This window comes from Lepidochelys kempii, chromosome 3 (genome assembly GCF_965140285.1).
Source record: "Lepidochelys kempii isolate rLepKem1 chromosome 3, rLepKem1.hap1, whole genome shotgun sequence".
Lineage (NCBI taxonomy): Eukaryota > Metazoa > Chordata > Testudines > Cheloniidae > Lepidochelys > Lepidochelys kempii.
The window spans coordinates 120,691,966-120,712,193 of record NC_136382.1 but is presented as its reverse complement, the minus strand read 5'-3'; the positions used below and the strand labels follow the sequence as shown (position 1 = coordinate 120,712,193).

Below are 20,228 nucleotides of genomic sequence, written 5' to 3'. Positions count from 1 at the left end.
AGTCCAACCACCTGTAAGGAAACTGCTGGTGAGTCACCTACAGAGTAATGTATATGTGCACAATCAACATAAGTGTTGAAACTAGGGGTGAGGGGGGTGCTGTGGCTTGAAGTGGTTTCCCTCGTATACAGGGTTTACAGTTTGGTTCAATGGCTCTCAGCACCCCCACTATAAGAATTGTTCCAGCACCGCTGGTTATTTACCCGTACGGGAACTGTTGCTCTTTGAGATGTGTTGTGCACACATACATTCCGTGACCCTCCCACCTTCCTTGCTGCTGAGGACTTTAGATAGACAGTGGAGAGAAGAAATGGAAAGGGGGGGCAATGAACACCCCCCTTTTATGCTCTCCGTTTAGTGCAGCAGAAGAGCAGGGGTTCCTAGTGGTACTGATTGCAAAAGTCTCTAGCTCAAGTGGATTGAGCGTACAGACACCCACAGTGGGATGTATATGTGCACAATGCATATTGAAGAACAACAGTTACTGTACAGGTAAGTGACTGTTTTCTATAAAAGCTACTGATCTAATGGGCTGTTTTATTTTTTTTTTCCTTTATAAATATTAGAATATTTCAGAACATATAGGGATATTTTTATGTAATACACATAAGAGCACGTGGTATAACAGCTTTACAGGCTGTTGCATGCTTCGCTTTTTAAAAAAAAAATTAGAACCATGCTTCTTATTTAGCCATTTGAGATTTGATTTGCTTGTTGTTGATTCTTATTCCAGGGGGGCTTGTGGTGTTTTGGAGGAAATGGGCTTCCTTATTGCGAGACTTTGAGTAAAGTCCCTTCAGAGACAGTAGAACTCTTCTGTTTACAAGCTTTAGTGCAACATTCCAAGGTAATCCATATATACAGCTATAATTGAACAGCTGTATCGATAAACTTCCCTTTCTGATCTTGCCTTGTGCATATGTGGGATGGGGTAGGGGGGAGCTGCCTTCACAACCTTCCCGATACTGTTTTCTTCCCAAAACCTGCTGAGGTCCTGTTCACAGGATTGGAATACACGTATGAGTGGGAGGTTTGTGGGGACTGTCCACAGGATCTATCATTGTCTTCCACTACAACCATGGATATTCTCCTTCAGTGATGGAGATTCCCTTTTAAGGAGTTCCCCAGGGCATCTATGGCAAAGAGTGGGGGAGGTGCCTGGGGTAGCATAGATCTTCCAGTTTTGGTGGCAGGCCCAAAAGTTCATTTCACAGTGGGGCACACCCCCACCAGCACCAGGGAATAGTCAGGGATAAACTTTATGAGGAGGCCCTTGTGAAATATTCCTCTACTACTCTGTTGTTGTTCCGTCTTCTGACGCCAGTGTCCCTACCCTGCATAGAGGTAACAGCTGTCGAAGGCTGTACATGTCAACTCCTCAGTGGAGGAGATATCAGTTATGTGGAGTCTTATATTTTAAGAGTAACTTGTTTTATTTACACACACACACACATCAGTCCTGGAACAGAGATGGTCATACAGGCAGTCCCTTCTTTCAGGAATATCCGCGCTTGTCTACACAGCAAAGCACGCCAGAGGGGTAAAGTGCACTAACGCTTGGTGTGTTCTAAAAGCTACTTAGTTTGCATTAATGTAGCAGGGCCTATATGGGGCAATTAGAGCACTTAACAAATCACACCCCTCTAGTGCATTTTGCCAGTGCCCTGTAGACAAGCCCTCAGTCTAAGACTAAGGTGGACTTTGCAGAGAGCAACTCTGTATTATGCATTAACTCTGATCAGAGAGCTGCAGCACTTTCTCCCAAGGATCATTGCCTCTACACAGAACCTTGCATAACAAAAACTAACAACAATACAGCATGTCTTCCCAACATTGAACATTTACTTGCACACTCAGAAAAAGAAAGTGGAAGACAATGTGTAACAGCATCACCTGGTGACACTTGCCATAACAATATTAATTGCACAAGAAAGACTGCAGGTAGATCATAGAAGCCCCAAAATCAGAAGTTGAATAAATACATATTGAAAAAAATCCACTAAGCTAAATGTGTGGTAGGGAAGGGCAAAGAGCACAGTACTCAGCCATAGCACAGTACTCATCACTGTAATAGAAACTTTCATGTCACCAGCATCTATTCAACAGCAGTAGTCCACAGTATGGCTCATAAATGTGCGGTCATCTGCCTACATTGGTTTCTGTTGCTGCCATGAAGATCTGTAATGACAGAAGCACTATTTAGAATAATGTTACCTTTTTTAATGAAAAAGGATTATAAGAGAGTGTTCTAGCAGGTACGTGTGCAGAATAAGTGGCCTCAGTTTACACAATGCTTTAGAAAAAGTGGGCAGTTGTGTTATAGAGAATTGTGGTCTTAGGATCTGATCCTGCAAGGTGTCAAGCATCCTCCAGTCCCATTAACTTCAGTGGGAGAAAAGTGGAGGTACTCAGCACCTTCCCAATACTGGGCTGTCAAGTTGTAATGATTGTGCAGTTCACAAGCTAAAATTTTTGACTCCCTTTCTGAGTTTGTGGCATTCAATAAAAATAAGTATTTCATAGTTCTTCAATTTCTTCAATTGTTAAATGGAAAGATTTAAGCATAACATAAAAACAAATCCTAGATTAAGTAAGAATTTCTGTGTAGGATGTGGATATAGTACATAGTACCTTTAATGGAGATTGTATGTATTGAGAGCTTCTCAGGAAGCTTTTGCAGATGTCGATGTTTGCATGACTTCCACTTAGTATCACTGAATTTACTGTAAAATGCTAGGTTTCTACTCATTGTGATAAAATTGAAGCAAATGGAGGCCTGCAGCTACTACAGAGGATATACCAGCTTCGTAACGATTCTGCGAAAATACAAAGGAACATAATTCGCATCATTGGCAATATGGCTTTGGATGAACATCTTCATTCATCCATAGTACGTGCAGGTAAAAAGAAAGCAATCTTGATGCAATATTTATATTCTAAATTTACTTTTGTAAAATACACCAGATCAGTAGTGCTGGAGGCAGAAGTCCTATTCATTTACAGCCCAAAGCAGCATGGTCAGTGTTACTGCAAACTTGCCTACTCTGTGCAGCCAATGTGCCTCATCCCTACAGTCAGAGTCATTATAAATCATTGATGAAGGTTCAGAATTTGGACTTAGTTCAGCTAAACATCAGAATTGAGATGTTTTCATGAATTTCTTGGGGCTCCTCCTCACAAACTCTATCTACCCAATAGTTCCTAGATTTCGTTATTGGCTGTGATTTCTTCTTGTAAGGAAGCCAAGTAGGTCTGTTTCTCTGCCGTCTGGAGTGAACAGGCCAGTCCATCAGTTTCCTCATTTTGAAGTAGATCTAGTAACTTCTACTTGGTCTTGCTGCTCTGCCTCTTTTAACAGGCTCCCTTTGGAGTTTATGCCCCAACATGCACCTGGGGATTGTGGAATTCTTTATGTTGTGAAATCCTTCCTTCTATTTCTGTGAGAATCCCTGCTCAATCCTTGAGAATGGAGGAAGAGATTGTTAGAGAACAGATATTCACAATCCTTTAATGCTTTCTGCGGCATACATTTCAAAGGATGTACAAAATTTTAAAGAGAACTCCATAGAAGAGCTACAGGGTCCTGGCAGTCCAGAACTGAGAAGACTACCTGTTTGTCCCCATTAAATGGTTAACAGGGTGGATAAGAGAAAAGGGCCAGTGTCTTTGCCCACTACAATTCACTCTTTGTCTTTCTTTCTCCTTCTTCTCCCTGCCCATCAGATTTTGGAGGTCTCTTATTCTACTGGGCTACTGGGGAGGTGCCATTTCTTTTCTCTACCTTTCTCACATCTTGACTGCTTGAGGGATTTGGGGATTTATTCCTTTGCTCCTTTCCCCCTCTCTCTTCCTTTTGGGTGATGGGAGAAATTGAAGAGGGATACACACTCTTTTTCTTGAGAGAGAGCTCTTGCTGCAAATCATAAACTGATCACCAGCTGGAGTCTGAGATTAATTGTGTACCACATCACTGTGGAATATTTTTGGCACAGTTCAGTACATTACACAGGTGCTACCATCCAGCACTGGCAACAGTCTGAGGCAAGATACCTGGATTGAAATAGGTTTTGTTCTAGCATTGCAATTCTTATGCTCCTACAATTATTTTGGCAAACATCATTTTAAATGAGAAAAGCCATTCTGCAATTGTAGTTCAGATAATAGTTTCTTAGTAATTAACAGCCAATGCGAGATGTGTTTTGTTTTATTTTTAAACTAGGTTGGGTTTCCATACTAGCTGAAGCAATGAAGTCTCCTCATGTCATTCAGTCTTCACATGCATCCAGAGCCCTGGCTAATCTGGACAGAGAGACAGTGCAGGAAAAGTATCCAGATGGCGTATATGTTTTACATCCACAGTACCGTAGCAGGTAAAGAGGAGGGTCCTTACTCTAGCACGTGCTACATCTTCTATTATTCACTTAAAAAAAATTTGTGAAGGTGGAGTTAAAGTTGCTGCTGCACAACAGTGCTGTCTGCTTTGCCTGTCCGTCTGGAATGTAGGACTTCCACATCTTAAACTCAAATGTTAAGACACTAGGAAATACTCAGTGAAAGTCTGGTCATATCTCCCTGAAAAGAATGTGAGTGTTACAAGGGAAAACAAACGCAAATTTACAAAAATCAATATATGCACATTTAAGGTATTGCTTCACATGCAACTCAGCCCTGTTGGGATGCCAGCACCATGTGGATAATTGTTCTTTTGAAAGCAAGGAACATTTGGCAAAAATGCAGGAAAGTAATTGTAGGAAATCCCCTAGAGTATTGTTAATAAAACATGTAATTGTGCTTGTGCAGCTGGAAACAAGGAGGAGAAGCAGGTGTCAACCTCAACTAGCAGCAACTACTCCTTCTATTAATGCCATTGCACAGGCCACCTGGAAAGTTCTGTTGGATTGTATGAATAGAAATCCTGATTTAGAGTTGTAGTGGGCAAAGAGACTGGCATTTTTTATTACAGAGGGTAAGGTACTATGATGTTCCCATTTCCTATTACTGTACCTATGGGGGCATAGTTAAGATGGTGCTTTGTAGGAAGCAGCATCTTAAAGGTGCACTTTGTTTTTCACTTGCTCTTGCAAAATTTGTAGGGATTTTACTGTCTCCAAACATACCAGTAAAATACTCTTTGGCCCACTTGGTGAGCAGCTCCTTTTGGGTGTCTGGAAGGGACAGATACACTCTGCCACCTTGATAGTGGCAAAATCTATTACAGTGTCTCAGTGTAGTACCAGGGATACCTCTATCCTTCAGTTTCTTGGTATTGGCTGGGTGTAAATTGGAGTTAGCAAAGGGAAACTTTCTTATTGCAGAGGTGAGATTCAGCAATGAGCCTCCTGGTACTTCCCTCATTGGCTATGGGTTCCTCCCTCATTTAATATTCCTGCATGTGTCTGCCATGGGGTTTAGGTTCGCCTTCCCTCCCTCTGTTCCTTAGTAAATCACATAATTGCATTACTCACAGTGTTCCGGCATGGTGAACATTCCATGGGAATTTCACTGTTCCTTTGGATGCAGTATGAAGGGAATGGTGTTGGTTCAGTTTTCCAGCCATTTTATAAGTTGAAAATGTATCTGTCTGTGGTCCGTTGATGTGCCACTAGCCTCTTGTTGGGTCTGCATACCTCCAATAGCAGCAGTCCTACTGCAGATGGCTTGGATGCATTTAATGTTATCTTGTATGGACCACTTGAACTCCCTCCCCTTTCCCTAGCCCACTGTATTCTGTGTGGTTCCTCAGTTTACATTTTATTGTGTATACTACATGTGATGGTCTCCGTAACATAGATATATTGTGCAGGTTTTATTTTTTAAAAAGCACTTTGGGATGGTTCAGGATGAAATGGCTTATGTAAATGTAAATTTTAATGTATTAAAATATGTACCCTACTTCTTTTTAAAATTCTTTCCAATATCAGTCAGCCCATTAAAGCAGACGTCCTTTTTATTCATGGTCTTTTGGGAGCAGCATTTAAAACCTGGCGACAACAAGACATTAATCAGCCTTTGGATGTAAAGGCTTCTGAAGGGGAAGAGATTTACAGTGAATGCTGGCCAAAGGTAGGGAGACAATAACTAATTCCCATCAGATTATTGTTTCTTCTTCAGTGAGCATTGTGGAGAGGAAAATGGAAGAGACCTAGAGTCACACAACACATAGTCAACCTGTTGTACTCTTTTCCAGAGGATGTCGTGAAGGCCAAGACTATAACAGGGTTCAGAAAAGAACTAGATAAGTTCATGGAGGATAGGCCCATCAATGGCTATTAGCCAAATTGGACAGGGATGGTGTCCCTAGCCTCTGTTTGCCAGAAGGTGGGAATGGGCGACAGGAGATGGATCACTTGATGATTACCTGTTCTGTTCATTCCCTCTGAAGCACCTGGCATTGGCTACTGTCGGAAGACAGGATACTGGGCTAGATGGACTATCGGTCTGACCCGGTATGGCTGTTCTTATGATCTTAGCAACTGCCTGGTTTTAATCTAGATTACTTCTAATCCAAGTCCGCAAGTAGCACTTACTTACTAGTAAATGTTTGTCAACGAGTTACATTTCTGAACAGATTGTTCTTGGTGTGGGATTTCCCCTTAATGTTAGCCCCTCTGATATCCTTGTTCCCTCCAATAAAAGAGGACGCAGTATCCGCCACACCTCTTTCTAGTATTCCTTTTAGGATTGGGCTAGAATTTGGTTGCCTAGTAGATATCTGTTCACCCTCCTTGCCTTTTTTATTTGCTATTCGGAGACCCAAAAAAAGTCCACAAAATTCCAGATTTTTTGCAAGTATACTGTATGTTTATAAATAAACTGATTGCTGATTAACTAAAGCTTTGTAGTGTTTGCTGTTGAAGTTTTATCAGTAAATCAGTAACAAGGGCCTTAAAGAAATCTCGTTTGGTGTTGTGTATTTTATAGCATAATGTAATCAGAAAAGTAACTCTATAAAAATGGTAGTTCAGGGTTCCATTTTTAATCTAATTGATTTTCTGTGTCACACAGGAGAAGGAGCCAGAAGCCTGAGTCCTCATTCTATCTCTGGCACTCCCTCTCTCCCTTTGTGGCTTTGGGCGGTTTCCTTAATCTGCATGCCTGTTTTCCAGTCTATAGAAGAATAGGGGCTAGTCTACTCTGGCACCACTAAAGCACTGCCTTGGCAGCGCTTTATCATGCCTTGTGTGGTTGCAGCGCAGTGCTGGGAGAGAGCTCTCCTAGTGCTCTTAAAAAAAGCCACCTCAACGATTTTGTCAATAATGCATGAGTCAAAACCGAATCCAACTCACTCTCCCATCGTTTTGGTAGCTTTGTGATGTGCTAACAGTAGTAAAAACTGTTTTGTCGTTTAAAGTAAGTAGCTAGGACATAAAGGAACACCAGCAGCAAATATTTTCAGAAGGGTATCCTTTTTACATTTCAGTCAGTTTTCTGTCCATAACTGCACTTTATTTAATAGGGTTTTTTTATTTTTCTTCTAATTAACTATCAATCTTACAGCAGATTGCTGGTCTTGATTTTGATGTTTGAGAACCAACTGGTATAATGTAAATTCAAGTATGCTCCTTTGTTTTGATTTTATATTTAATTTAGACATGGCTAGCCTCAGACTGTCCTTCGCTTAGAATTGTATCTGTGGAGTATGACACCCACCTGAGTGACTGGAAAACAAAGTGCCCTATTGAGGACCACAGGTAACAAATGAAGTGCATGTAAATTGGGGAGGAGAGAAAAAGCTATACAGTTATCATATAGGATCTTATAGTCAGGAGCAGGTGATCTTATTTTTCCTGTCATGTGCTGCTGTGGAGGAGATTTGGGTTTGAAAAAACCTCTTACCATCTGTTCCTCAGCAACAGCGTGCACACTTGATTTCCCTACTGCCTGGGTAGGTGCTTGTGGTGTCTTTCTAAATTCTTGTGGTTCATTCAGCTTTGCATTAAGGAGAAATGTGTGAAGAACTCTAGAGACTGGCCTGAATAGATTTATTTGTGGGGTGGGGGATTTCTTAACTTCAGACAAACAATTCTCCAAATGCACAACAAAACAATCTTCCGATTAAGACTTTATATGCCTCGTTTTGGCCTGGAGATAATTTTTATTCAAGAGTTATAAATCCCTGAAAAGAGAGAGATACAATTCTGTGGCAGATAAAATATAGTGGCTGTATAATAGTTTTGGACAGGAAGTGAAAGAGACCCCATTCAGATGAAACTCAAGTTGGTATTTGTCAGGACATGTTTGCCAAAAGTGTTGTGGGATCTTTATTGACCGCAAGCGATGAGGATTTCTGTTATGTGTCTCATTTGAACAGCACCTCCAACTCAACAGGGTTTTCTAAAAGAAAAAACAGTAGTACAGACTAGGGGTATGTTCCAAAGCCCATTGAAGTCAACAGGAGTCTCTCCATTGACTTTAATGGACTTTGGATGAGGCCATAGGTCTCAATCCTGCAAACATTTATGCATGAGCTTAATTTGAAGCGGGCAAGTAGGCCCAAAGTTATGCCTAGGGGACTACTTGTGTGCTTAAAATTAAGTGTTTACAGGATCAGGGCCCAAAGGATTTATATTGCATAGTAGGGGAAAACTTTCATCACAGTATAGAAAATTAGGGGGCACAATTCTTATTGTTTTTTCTCCCCACTCTTTGCTCCTTCTATTTCTTGGTATTTAGCAAATTGATACAATTATTCCAATAAAGGAAGCATATGTAATCCACTCCATTAGGGAAACAATAACAATCTCACCTACTTCTTTGAAATTAGTTGAAACAAAACAATACAGTTCAATAACAGCAAAAATCTGTGTAGACAGGTACCTCTGTTTCTTACTGTGTCCAATCAGAGTTATGGAAGTGGAAAGGAGTTAGAAAGAGGAAAAAATATATTTCTCAACAAGTATTATAGTAATTTTTGTCCGCAGAATAAAGATCACCTGAGCATACTATATTTGGTCATTTTGCAGTTCCATATGGATGCTGAAAAAGGAAAGCTATGAAGGAGGATTTCTTAAGAGTATCAAGAAAGATGCAGCAGTAGAATTATAAGCCTTGCATTATTATTCATAGATACGCTAGCTGACCTTTTAAAAGTGAGCTTATAGTGCTGTCATTTAAAGTGTCATGGACGTGTGGGACAACAGAGTCTCCATGTAGCTGTGAAATCCCACGTGCCATTTTGGACTTGATTCTCAGAAGGAGCAAATCCCTGCAACTGTCTTAAAGATTTAGTTCAATTGAAAAGATACATTTGAATCTCTTTTCACAGGTATTATAGCAGAGTGATCTTTAACATCCATTCTGAGAATTGATTGTATAAGGCTTTTTAAATGTGGCTGTTGTTTAGATCTTTGCACTGTAGTATCAGAGTATCCTGATATTTCTGCTGCTCATTTAATTCTCCGAGTTCTTATCTTGTCCTGTGGTCCTCTTTGCTCAACTTTCCTTCTGCTATGAGGAAGGAAGGTGATATGGTTTAAAGCATGGGACTGGGAATCAGTAGATGGTCTTGCTCTGCTACAGACTTGTTGACCTTTGGCAAGTCATTTACCTTTTCTGTACCTCAACTTCTCCATCTTCAAAATGGAGAAGATTATGCTTTACCACTCTTTTAACTATGAGATTATTGGCTGGAAAGTGTAATAGAAGAACAAAGTATCAATATGTATTATTTTAGAAATTATAGGTAGATCAGACTTATTTGTTCAGAACCCAGGTTTCAGCTTTAGCATTATCAGTGCATTGCTCCATACTTTAAGCGCAATTTAGCAAAGTATTTGCTTGTCAGACCTTGTTTGCTTCACAAGAGAATAGAATTCATTACACTCTGATGCTTTGAAAAGAAAAATATTTTTATATGAAAACGAAGCTGTTTAAAATCCCAAAGCATAACGAGACATTTAGAGCTAATTCTAAATGCCAAAACTAAAGGAAAACTCCTGTGCTTCCAGAAAATGTTCATTATCTCTGTCCCTGAGCTCCTGTTGTTCCTAGTGGGCCCAGTCCTACAAGGTGTTTGGTGTCCTCAATTCACAGTGAAGATGGTAATAGCTGACTGTGTTCAGTAACTTGCATGATCAGGTCAAACATGAGTTATCTGCCTAATTCCCTTTTCATAATACTGATGTACTGAAACTCCACGCCAGCATGAGATTGCCCTTTAATATGTTTGCCTTCCGCATTGCATCTCTTTCTTCTGCAGGAAATCTATTGCTTATAGGAGCAATGAGCTTCTTAACAAGCTTAGAGCTGCTGGTGTTGGAGACAGACCTCTGGTATGGGTATCACATAGCATGGGGGGTAAGTACTTTGCTTATGCTGTACAGATTAGCGATGTATTATCTGCCATTATGCTTTAAAATGAGTAGCTAAATTAGCCTGAACAACCACAGTTCAGATCGAACCCAAAAGTTTGCAAAATGTGGTCTGAAAATATAAAACTGATGTTTTACTTTAGTAACTATACTGCATTGCATAACCAATTTATTAATAAACTATATTGTTATCTCTTTGTACTATGTTGGGGAAGGGCACAGAATGAATGAATGAATGATTTAGCTGAGATTGTAAGGAAGGTCATGTAATTGGGAACCTGTAGGCTAAATTGTCTCCATGTTGGATCTTTAGTGAACATCACTGTTTAAATGAAACCAAATAAGTTTGGAATATTGGATTTGACACTAAAAAGTAACAGTTTACATTTCCTGCCTCATTATAGTTTTCTACTTCTACATATTTTTCAAAGTAGAAGAGTAGACCTAATTAGTTGAGGAAAGAATATGATGATCTGATTTGTATGTATTGTAATATGAACATTATTCTCACAATTATTTAGTTCCCTGCATAAATTAATATTTTTGTTGCCAGGTCTTCTAGTTAAAAAGATGTTGGTGGATGCTTCCAAGAACCCAGAAATGGATAAAATTGTAAACAACACCCGAGGAATCATATTTTACAGTGTACCTCACCATGGCTCCCAGCTGGCTGAATACTCAATGAATGCTAAATATCTTCTCTTTCCTTCTGTGGAGGTTAAGGAACTCAGCACAGGTATGCTCACTTTGTAGCCACTTAGCATAGGAGTTTCTGTTTATGATTTTTGTCACTCCCATCTGAAAATGCAAGATAAAAACAGCAAAACTCTTTTTTATCTTTCTAAGGCTGTCAGTTAAATTGACAGAATAACTGCTGTACTTAACTGTTTGTAGAAGAGGATAAAGCTGTGGGCAAGTTTACGGAAGAATAGTCTCAGCTGTTCAGAAATGTAATAGTGCAGTATGTGACTCCTCTGTAGCATACCTTGTAATCAAATCCCCGGCCATGTAGGATTAAATGATACAGTTAGCGTGGCATATTCTGGGCTGCTGTCAAACACCTGAAAACAGGGTCTTACAATGGACGTGCTGCTGTTTTTACTGGAGTTATAGTTTTGCCAAAACATTTCTTACAAGATAAAATATTGAAGATAAATTTTTATTTTCTGAAAATGAGTTAACACAATTTTTACACAACATACAGTATTTCTTTTTCTCCTTCAGATTCTCCTGCCCTTAAAGAACTGAATGATGATTTTCTTTCATTTGCTAAAGATAAGAAATTTCCAGTCTTGAGTTTTGCAGAAACCTTACCAACGCATATAGGTAGCATGGTGAAACTTCATGTGGTACCTGTGGACTCAGCAAGTATGTCAATTAGCTATTTTTTTTTTTCACATATTGATGTAGGGGGATAGATAATGCAGATACTGTAATAGAAATATCTGGAAAGATAAATAAATAGGGGATATTGTATGAAAAACCATTGATGGTTCCTTTTGTTTAAACTTTTGACCAGATTTTGACCTTGGATACATTTCTAAGTACAAACATGTGACCCTCCTATTGAAATCAGTGAGAACGCAGTGCATATCTGAGCATATTACTTATAGAGCAGTGTGGCAAAGGTTGTTCTTATGCATCTAACAGGGTCCTCTCCTTATTTTAAAGGTGGGAGATCACTGCACTCAAGCTCTTACAGTAGAGATCTCACTCATGGTGTTCACATGGCCTATATTTCCTATTTGGTTCAATGCTCAGTCTCTCATACAAACCCACCACACTACTATAGCATCCTTTTGGATGACCAAATATGGAAAACTTCAGGCAAAACAAAGAATTGCTCAGAAAGTTGTTAACATATGCACATGGGATTAGAATAGAAGACTCAGCATAACCTTAACTAGAACTTTCACTAAAGTGATCAGGATTAGCTATAAGGGATACCTAAACACCATGACTAGCCTCAGTGTAACTAAATTTGCTGGGAGTAGAGCACCTATATTGTACACTTAAGTGATGGGTTTTTCCCTTTCTTGGGGAAACTCTTTATACTGTAGTCCATGTTTGATGTCCAATCCAGCCCAGTTTTAAAAACTCTAAAATCACAGTTTTTATAAAAGAGTTCATTTAATTATGAGTAAAAACCTTCTGCAGTCTTTTAGACTTTTTCAAAATGCAGATATTTTGACTTCAATAGGGCCAGGATTTAACCCAATGACATTAAATGATGTGTTCAGTAGATAAAGCATATGTTTGTAATGTTCTCCTTATTGACTAAGCTGGGTGCTGATGCCTAAATCAAAAAGGGAAAATTATATGGGAAGGAAGATGTTTTCTAAAGCCCTGGTCCTGCAAAGGGATCCATATGGGCAGACACTTACATATTTGTGGAATCCCACTGAAGTCAGTGGAACTCTGCTGGGTCTAAGGGTCTGTCCAAGTGGATCCCTTTGTAGAATCCGTCTAAAGCTGCATCTGCTTATGCACTATGTCATTGTGTTGATAATGCTTTTAGCACATTTAAAAACAACCTAGTTTAAGACAAAATGAATAAATAGCAGCTCTGGAGGGGTTGGTTTTGGGTGACTTTAATTGTTAATGCAAGAGCTTTTTCTTAATCTACACTTTTTTCCCCCCCCTCCTCCAGATTTAGGCATAGGAGACCTAATTCCAGTGGAGGTTAATCATCTGAATATATGCAAGCCAAAGAAAAAAGATACTTTCCTATACCAATATACTGTAAAGTTTATTCAAGATGCTTTAGCAAGAGAACTGGGAAGTTGAGTCTTGATCATCCTTGCTTGCTTCTCCCTCAGAGTGTAATGCAACAGAGTCTTTCCACTGAAACTGGTGGCAGGCCTCCAGAACTACAGCCACAATATTCATAATAAAATCAGCTGTCCAAGTGGCTTTGAATACATCTTCTACTTGGAAATCTACATTGTCTATATCTGAAATGCATTCAAAATATATACAGACTCAACCACAGACCCAGAAATCTGGCAATAAAAGGTGAAAGGCTGCTGTGATTCACTTTGACTTATTGACTACATGTATGTAATTCCTCTGATGATTTGACCAGTAGGCGATGGGAATGCAGTGGAGGAAAGGCTTCAGGTATCCTGTAGCTACTCTTCTGAAGCAGCATGGATGGGCTATGAAGGGTCCCATGGTTCACTTCTTCGCCAAGAAAGGTTGCTATGATTGAGACGAATGTACATATGGTACACTAAGGACCAAAAACAATAAACCCAGATGATGATCTTTTTCTATAATAGCATAGGGAAACAAATGGCTGTCTCAGAGTACACATCTGCTATCCATGTTTGGGAGTTTGAACCCAAGTAAGAACACGTGAATAATTCAAGATATTGTTTTGATTGATGGACCAGTTTATGCTGCTTGCCTTTCTGTTTAATAGGCCCAGACATTCCTCTAGTTTAATTCACTTTTTACCTGTTGGCATCAATTGATAACAAATGCAGGAAACAGAGTGCTGTGTGAGAAAGAGAAGCATCACCTAATCTATTGATCTCTGGTATGGTATCTTATGTAAAGGAGACAGTGGCAGTTTAATTTCGTTTTAATCAAAAAGATAAATAAATTCTTGTGCTGTTCCATTTTAATTCTGTCAGCGTTGGGCTTCAAAATCATAGAAAAAGAGCCCTAGTGTGAGATGTTTTTGACCTAGTTCTCTGCTCTGCCATACACAGGATCTGGGTAGGGGACCTTTTGTGCCGATTTCTTGCTGCCTACTTGGGAGTGCTGAAAAGTCAGCAGTCTGCCAGAGTATCTGCCTCTCCCTGAGACATGCCATTGGATCCAGCACTTCCGTCCTTGCCCTCTCTGAATGACTCAGTCATTCCAGGTTCCTTTTCTCCCCGTGCAGCAGATTTTAAGTCCTATCAGGACTCACTGCAGAGAATAGCTTCAACTCTGAGTGTACACACTGAACTGGTGCAAGGAAAAAAAAATGCATAAATTGCTGGATATTCTTCAGGCAACAACTCCAGGAAGGACTGCCCTCCTGATTAATTATGCTTTGTTACAGCCAGTGAAAGCTTTGTGGCTGACCCCAGCCTGGCTAGCCCTGACAGCTAAACATATAGATAAACATACCATCCAAAGGCTCCAAATGGTGTTCTCACACCCAGGGCCTTGGGAAATTTAACTTGATCCTGAAGTAAAAAGAGCTAAAGAGATTGGACTTGTTAGGGAGGAAAATTTACTCTGCTGCCTCGCTCCAGAGACTAGCCAACCAGGACTAGAGTAGCCCTTCTATCCTCCAAGACAGTGTGACCCCTTCAGAAGAAGACAGAAACCTCAAAAGAAGTAGGCTAATTCTCTAAGCAATTGTCTTCCACTCAACCTACTGTAGGAAAGCAACCCTTTGACTTCAAGGGCAGGGATGCAAACAGAAGTGATCTTTCCATCCCTGCCCATTTTGGGGACAGACTATCTCATTTCCTCAGGTCTTAGGAGGTGAAAACCTTAGAGAAGTGGGTCCTACGTACTGTGGGACTGGGATATTTGATCCAATTCTGTTCTGTCCCTTCTCATTCTCCTGACTCATCTCTTTTCAGTGACCAATCTCATGCGGCTGTGCACGTCCAGGAAGTTTGGGCTCTGTGCACTATAGAGAAAGGATCTCTACAGTTTCAAGGGTGGGTTTTTACTTCTGCTACTTTCTGATCCCCAAGCCAAAGGGAGGGCTGAGACCTATACTGGACCTTCATTCATGCACCAAATTCATCAAGCAAGATTCTGTGTGGTTATCGTAACATTGATCCTCCCCTCCCTAGATCACAAGGTTGGTTTGTTGCCCTTGATTTTTTGGATGCATACTTCCATGTGGTGGTGCTCCCCAGCCACAGGAAATTCCTTAGTTTTGTCATAGGGGGCTGCCATTATTAGTATATGGTTCTCCTCTTTGGCCGCTCAACAGCTCCTCATGTGCTCACTAAATGTGTGGCAGCCTGTTTAAGGAAGAATGGGGTCCATGTTTTCCCTTACCTCGATGATTGGCTTGTTTGGGGATCATCTGAGAACCTGGTTAGTTGCCACGTCAAGTTCATCATCCACCTTTTCAATCAACCCATTCTTTCTCCTTGATTTGTTTTGCTAGAATAGTATATGCCATCACTGACTGTATGAAGCCTGTTTGCTGGAGGGATTCTCATTTTAATGCACGGGTCACCACTCGCTTACGCAGAAAAAAGATATAGTTAGTGCTGAAGGCCACTTAGTAAAGTGGAGTAATTAAACAAGTTGTAGTTGACATGTATAAATCCACTTCAACTGGCTTTCCTGCTAACTCTTTCATTAACATAAATTAGCTGTCCCAGGGCTGTTCAATTCTTTGTTGCACAGAATGTTGGATACGGTACTAAACGTATTTTATTTTTTACAGCCCTTAATGATTTATGGTGAACTATGTCCATAAATAGCCACTGTTGCTTTTCTTTTTTTAAAGGAGGCTGGGGGTTGTGATGGGCTAGGGAACTAACTAGCCAGCCTCTTTCAGAGTGGCTCACCTTTGTGGAACTGAGCACTTCAAAACTATCTCTAGCCTCTCTACTACTAAAGAAATGTGCATGGAGCAGGAGAGCGAAGAGCTTAGATCTACGGGCAACATTACTTTTATACAGACTGTCTTTTTTTGCTTAGAATTCAGCAGTAGAGATGAGACGGCTTGAGCGAGCTGGATAGTAATAGAACTGAACTTGGCCGAGGTCCCAAATAACCTAGGCACCTGAGAAGAGAATTAAGCCAATTAAAGGTTTGTAGAAAAGACATTTAATTGACATTATTTACAATTTAAGCACAAAATAGGTCTAGTTTAAATACAAGACCCTGGATTTTCCCCAATTGCTTAAAAATGTTAGCATCATTTTAGTAATTATCCAAAAAGGGGCTTCATTCCATTTATAAGTTATTGAGCCTGAACTGAAACATGCGTGTAATAACTTTTAATTGCCTGCTTTCCATAGACCATCTAAATGCTTCACAAATTTAGCACAGGTAATGTGTAGCTAGCGCACACTAAAAAGCCTCATTTGAAATCAAGGCTATCTTCCCTTTAGCTAAATCTTGGGTTGAGAAGCATAAATGCTAAAGTGGTTGGCAAATGCAGAGGTGACTTTGCAATGATGACATCAGCTGTAGCATTTTGAGAGACCTGCATGTTAACTGCACTGTAGTTCCACTAGAAACACTGGTCCTGTAGCTTATGATGCCCTACCAGAGCGCTACCTAAATATAAGGAGGAAAGTAAAGCAGCAGTTGCAGGACTATTTGTTTGAAGAGTATCCAGGGAAAGTCCCTGTTCAAGATGCTTTCCCCAGACTATTATTTCTGAAACATGGACCATGATATTGTATCTTTAGGCATTAAACCATTCAAGTGTTTGCAAAGACTTGTATCGAATAAGCTAAAGTTGAGTGCATTTTAGTTACCCTAATCTCAGATGCACTGTTGGTCTAGCTGCAGCCCAGTCATACTGCTATGTGCTGTTACACAGCATCCATCACTGTCATATCAGTATTTTCCTTCAGAGTTGATCCTAACAAGCAGAGGACCATGGCAAATTCTGTATTTAGTTTGACAAAACTCTTTCATGCTCATGGAATTAGTTAGTTTTACAGCCTGTCTTTTACAAAACAGTTGCATAAGTAATAGCATTTTCTTAAAGGTTTTTTTGCTACCCCCATCCTCTCCCTCCCACTGAAATCTTGATGTCCTTTAGTTCTACTCATTGCCTCAGTAATCTGCCATTATCTGGGGAGACAAGTCTGCACAGAGCATTCCACTTCTAAGTTTGCTCCTTGCCTTATTTTCTGGTTTCCTCTCACTTCCCCATTAGTAGCTCCCTTAAATAAAAAGTTAACTGTCTCCCTTTACCATTTTCTTCATGGAATATAATTCTTGACAAATGGTACTGTCACACTGTTTCTCAGATTTGCCTGTCCCCCTGCTTTAGGTGCTACAGGTTCATTTCCAAATGGTATATAGTGCTTTAATTGCCTTACACCTGCTAAACTGGTAACAAGTGTCCAGCACAGGTGAATAAGTAAGGTGCATCTATATACTTTCCAGGGGCCAGCACACACCTTTATCATCAGTGGGCAGAAATTAGTTAGTAAACCACCTTTCCACTCTAAGGCTAGATTCTGCTACCCTTGCTCTTGCTGAGTCCTGCTGGACCAGTGTAGCATTCATGTAAGTGTACAGACAGCCTTTGCTCATCTGCATTTATTATTTCATTAGTAGCTAAGCATGAACATGAACTTCCTTGCAAAGAAACTGAGGGGAGTAAAGGTTGGAGTAGTGGTCAAACATCGTGTGTACTTCCACTGGAGTCGATCATGACTATACATACAGTACACAGACAATTGGAATGTTTACTAGCAGGTTGCCTGCGCTGTCCCTTCCAAAGTTATAGACCGTCATCGTCCATGTGCCTTTTAACGGGATAGCAAGTCATTTAGCATTAGGTTGCGTTGACCAGAACAGAATCAGTTAAATCTGAACGTAAAGGAGACGATGCATTGAAAGAAAACGTGAGTTTCTAGAATAATTTTTGTAAGTGTATCATTATTAGTATCACACACGCTGGTAAGGGGCCCATCATATCATCAGTGTGCAGTTGCATGATTGAGATTAAAAACAAGCATGTTCAACAAAATAGAGAGCACCTAATCCGTAACGTCCTCTGCCCCTCTTACTTAACAATAATGGCCAAGGATTGAGGAATTTAGACTCCAGGCTAATACCAGGAGATTACAGAACCTGCAGCTAGTTGTAAATCAAATGAAAGAGATGCAGCATAGGAGTTGTCTACAGCATATTTACCAGCAGAATTATAGTGGTGTAATTATACTGCTAAAGTTATTCCAGGATAATTCCCCTTGGGAACACTATTCCCTCAGAATTAGTGTAGTAGTATAATTATACTGCTGTAGTTCTGCTGCTAAATTTTACCATGTAGACAAGTCTTTAAATGTTAAAAACTGTTTTATATAAAAAATTATACCTATAAACTTTGTTCTTGTTTTCTTCATGCATCTTTACATACTTTTAAAGAATACTCTGTACCTGAAATATCATTTTACTTTTCAGATGGATTAGAAAAAGGGAAATAATTTAGACTAAAGATTTTTTTTTGCAAGTTGTACAGTATTGCCTGATGTCTTGTATTTTGCTCCCAGATCATACTAGAATTTTTTTAAACACAAAAATAAAATGTGGCCTTGCCACACTTCTACAACTCTGTATTCAAAGCAGATTTTTATCTTGTACAGTAATTAGATTTCTGTAGCGGAAAAAAGAAAAAAATCAAGGAAAAAAAAATCTCACAACTCTAAGTTAGCATTTCTGTCCATCCAGGTATTTTTGTTTTCCTCTAAGACCAGCAGTTTGCTGACTCCCTCTGATAATGTACTGTTGACTTCATCATCACTAAAAGTAACCCAGTGACTAAAATCTTTTGGGCTGGGGAGTTTCAAATTGCTCGGAGTGTGTGTTGGGCTAGTTGTTGCTGGTGTGGAAAAAGGAAAGGAAATATCTGTGTCCAGGTCCAAGAGATTGACGCTCTCTGTTAGTGAATTGGTGGCTAACAGCTGTGGCTGCTGGATGTCTGGGGTAGGAGGGCCTTGAAGGTCAGCAAAAAAGTCCAAAGCAGTTGGTGTCAAGTGCTTAGTGCCACTGCTGTCTGGGCTGGCAGTGGATGTTGGAGCTGAAAGATCAGAGTCTCCGGGAGAAAGGGGGAGGATGTCAGAGTCCTGTGTTGTAGGGTTGTACTCAGAAGGACTATTGTTGTTGTTGGAATTGAATGTTAAGCCACTAAGAAGCAGACTGTTACTGCTCTGAAGCACCTGCTGGTGAAGGGCAGCAGGAGCAGACTTCTTCCTTCGTGGTGGAACCTTTGGGGCAAAGGAGTTCTGCAGGGCCACCGCACTTTCCTCTGAAATGCCTAGGCTGGGCGGCTGCCTATCGCTGCTGCTTCTTCTCTCAGGAGCTTTCCCGGGCGGCGTTGTTCTCGGCTTAGGAATGGGGGTGATCCTAGTGGGACTGGTAATGGCTTTGGTTTCAAGGCAGGACTCGGACAATCCAATGTGAAAGCGGACGGGCTGCTGGTCAAGCTGCTCTTCCAGACACACACACACAGAGAGGGGAACAAAAGGAATACGAGTCAGAGCGGTGTTTTAGATTTAGACTCGGCCACTGCACTAGCTCTGCCCATCCAGATGGGAAAACGCTCAAACAATAGGTGGGATAAAGAGGATGTGAATTGTGTTGGGTGCATTATTGAAAGAAGTTGGTGGAATCACTGAATGAGATGAGGAAGTGGAAAGTGAAGGCATGAGAGTAACAGCTTTAAATCAGCCCTGCCCTTCACTCCCTGTGTTAAAAAGACATCCTTTTGTGACCATTTGCCTTTCCACTTTAGAATTATGTGTGGGGTCAAATCTCCAGCCACCACAGTTCTGAGGAGTTCTTTTACTGTTACATTTTCCTGCTGCTGTAATAATATTGAAACGATAAGGGATGACAGGGATTGCATTAATGGGGCATTAGGCTTGTGTGCCTTGTGATACATGAGGCTGAAGGACAATTAGCTTCAGCTACCCCAAAAACTGCATTCATGTCTTACTGTGGCCAGGATTTGTACCATAATGTGGAATTTTGCATTCTTCCTTAATGCCTCATATTCCACTTAAAAAAACCTTGCCTAAGCAGAAAAGGTTAACCGGGAAAAAATGTGAAATTGCATACATTTTTAAAGGTGTTGTTACGTTACTAGTGCCACTGTGGTCCCCATCCCTGCCATTATAAATTCCTGGCCATATGGATTCCTCCCTCCCTGGTAAGGGAAGCAAAAGGTCATTCCTGTTGCATTTTAGCCCAATATGCTTA

General features: G+C 40.3%; 2 protein-coding genes across 16 annotated transcripts in view; one reads left to right on the top strand and one right to left on the bottom strand.

The window, feature by feature from the left end:
- The window catches only part of SERAC1 (serine active site containing 1), a 46,760-nt gene extending 30,842 nt beyond the window's left edge, over positions 1 to 15,918 (top strand). For 8 of the 10 annotated variants that reach the window (XM_073337784.2, XM_078852211.1, XM_073337778.2 and 5 more), the window contains 9 exons: positions 734 to 847; positions 2,738 to 2,900; positions 4,220 to 4,370; positions 5,922 to 6,063; positions 7,591 to 7,691; positions 10,199 to 10,296; positions 10,864 to 11,046; positions 11,535 to 11,678; positions 12,961 to 15,918. In XM_073337784.2, coding sequence (XP_073193885.1) covers positions 734 to 847; positions 2,738 to 2,900; positions 4,220 to 4,370; positions 5,922 to 6,063; positions 7,591 to 7,691; positions 10,199 to 10,296; positions 10,864 to 11,046; positions 11,535 to 11,678; positions 12,961 to 13,097 — 1,233 coding nt within the window. In that variant the 3' untranslated portion in view covers positions 13,098 to 15,918. Of the gene's footprint in view, positions 1 to 733; positions 848 to 2,737; positions 2,901 to 4,219; positions 4,371 to 5,921; positions 6,064 to 7,590; positions 7,692 to 10,198; positions 10,297 to 10,863; positions 11,047 to 11,514; positions 11,679 to 12,960 lie in introns of those variants that run through there. The other 2 variants (XM_073337787.2, XM_073337788.2) reach the window with 2 other exon arrangements.
- The window catches only part of SYNJ2 (synaptojanin 2), a 103,940-nt gene continuing 94,932 nt past the window's right edge, over positions 11,221 to 20,228 (bottom strand). For 3 of the 6 annotated variants that reach the window (XM_073337773.2, XM_073337774.2, XM_073337775.2), the window contains one exon: positions 16,268 to 19,453. In XM_073337773.2, the coding sequence (XP_073193874.1) occupies positions 18,665 to 19,453 (789 nt within the window). In that variant the 3' untranslated portion in view covers positions 16,268 to 18,664. Of the gene's footprint in view, positions 11,296 to 11,691; positions 16,066 to 16,267; positions 19,454 to 20,228 lie in introns of those variants that run through there. The other 3 variants (XR_012158101.2, XM_073337777.2, XM_073337776.2) reach the window with 3 other exon arrangements.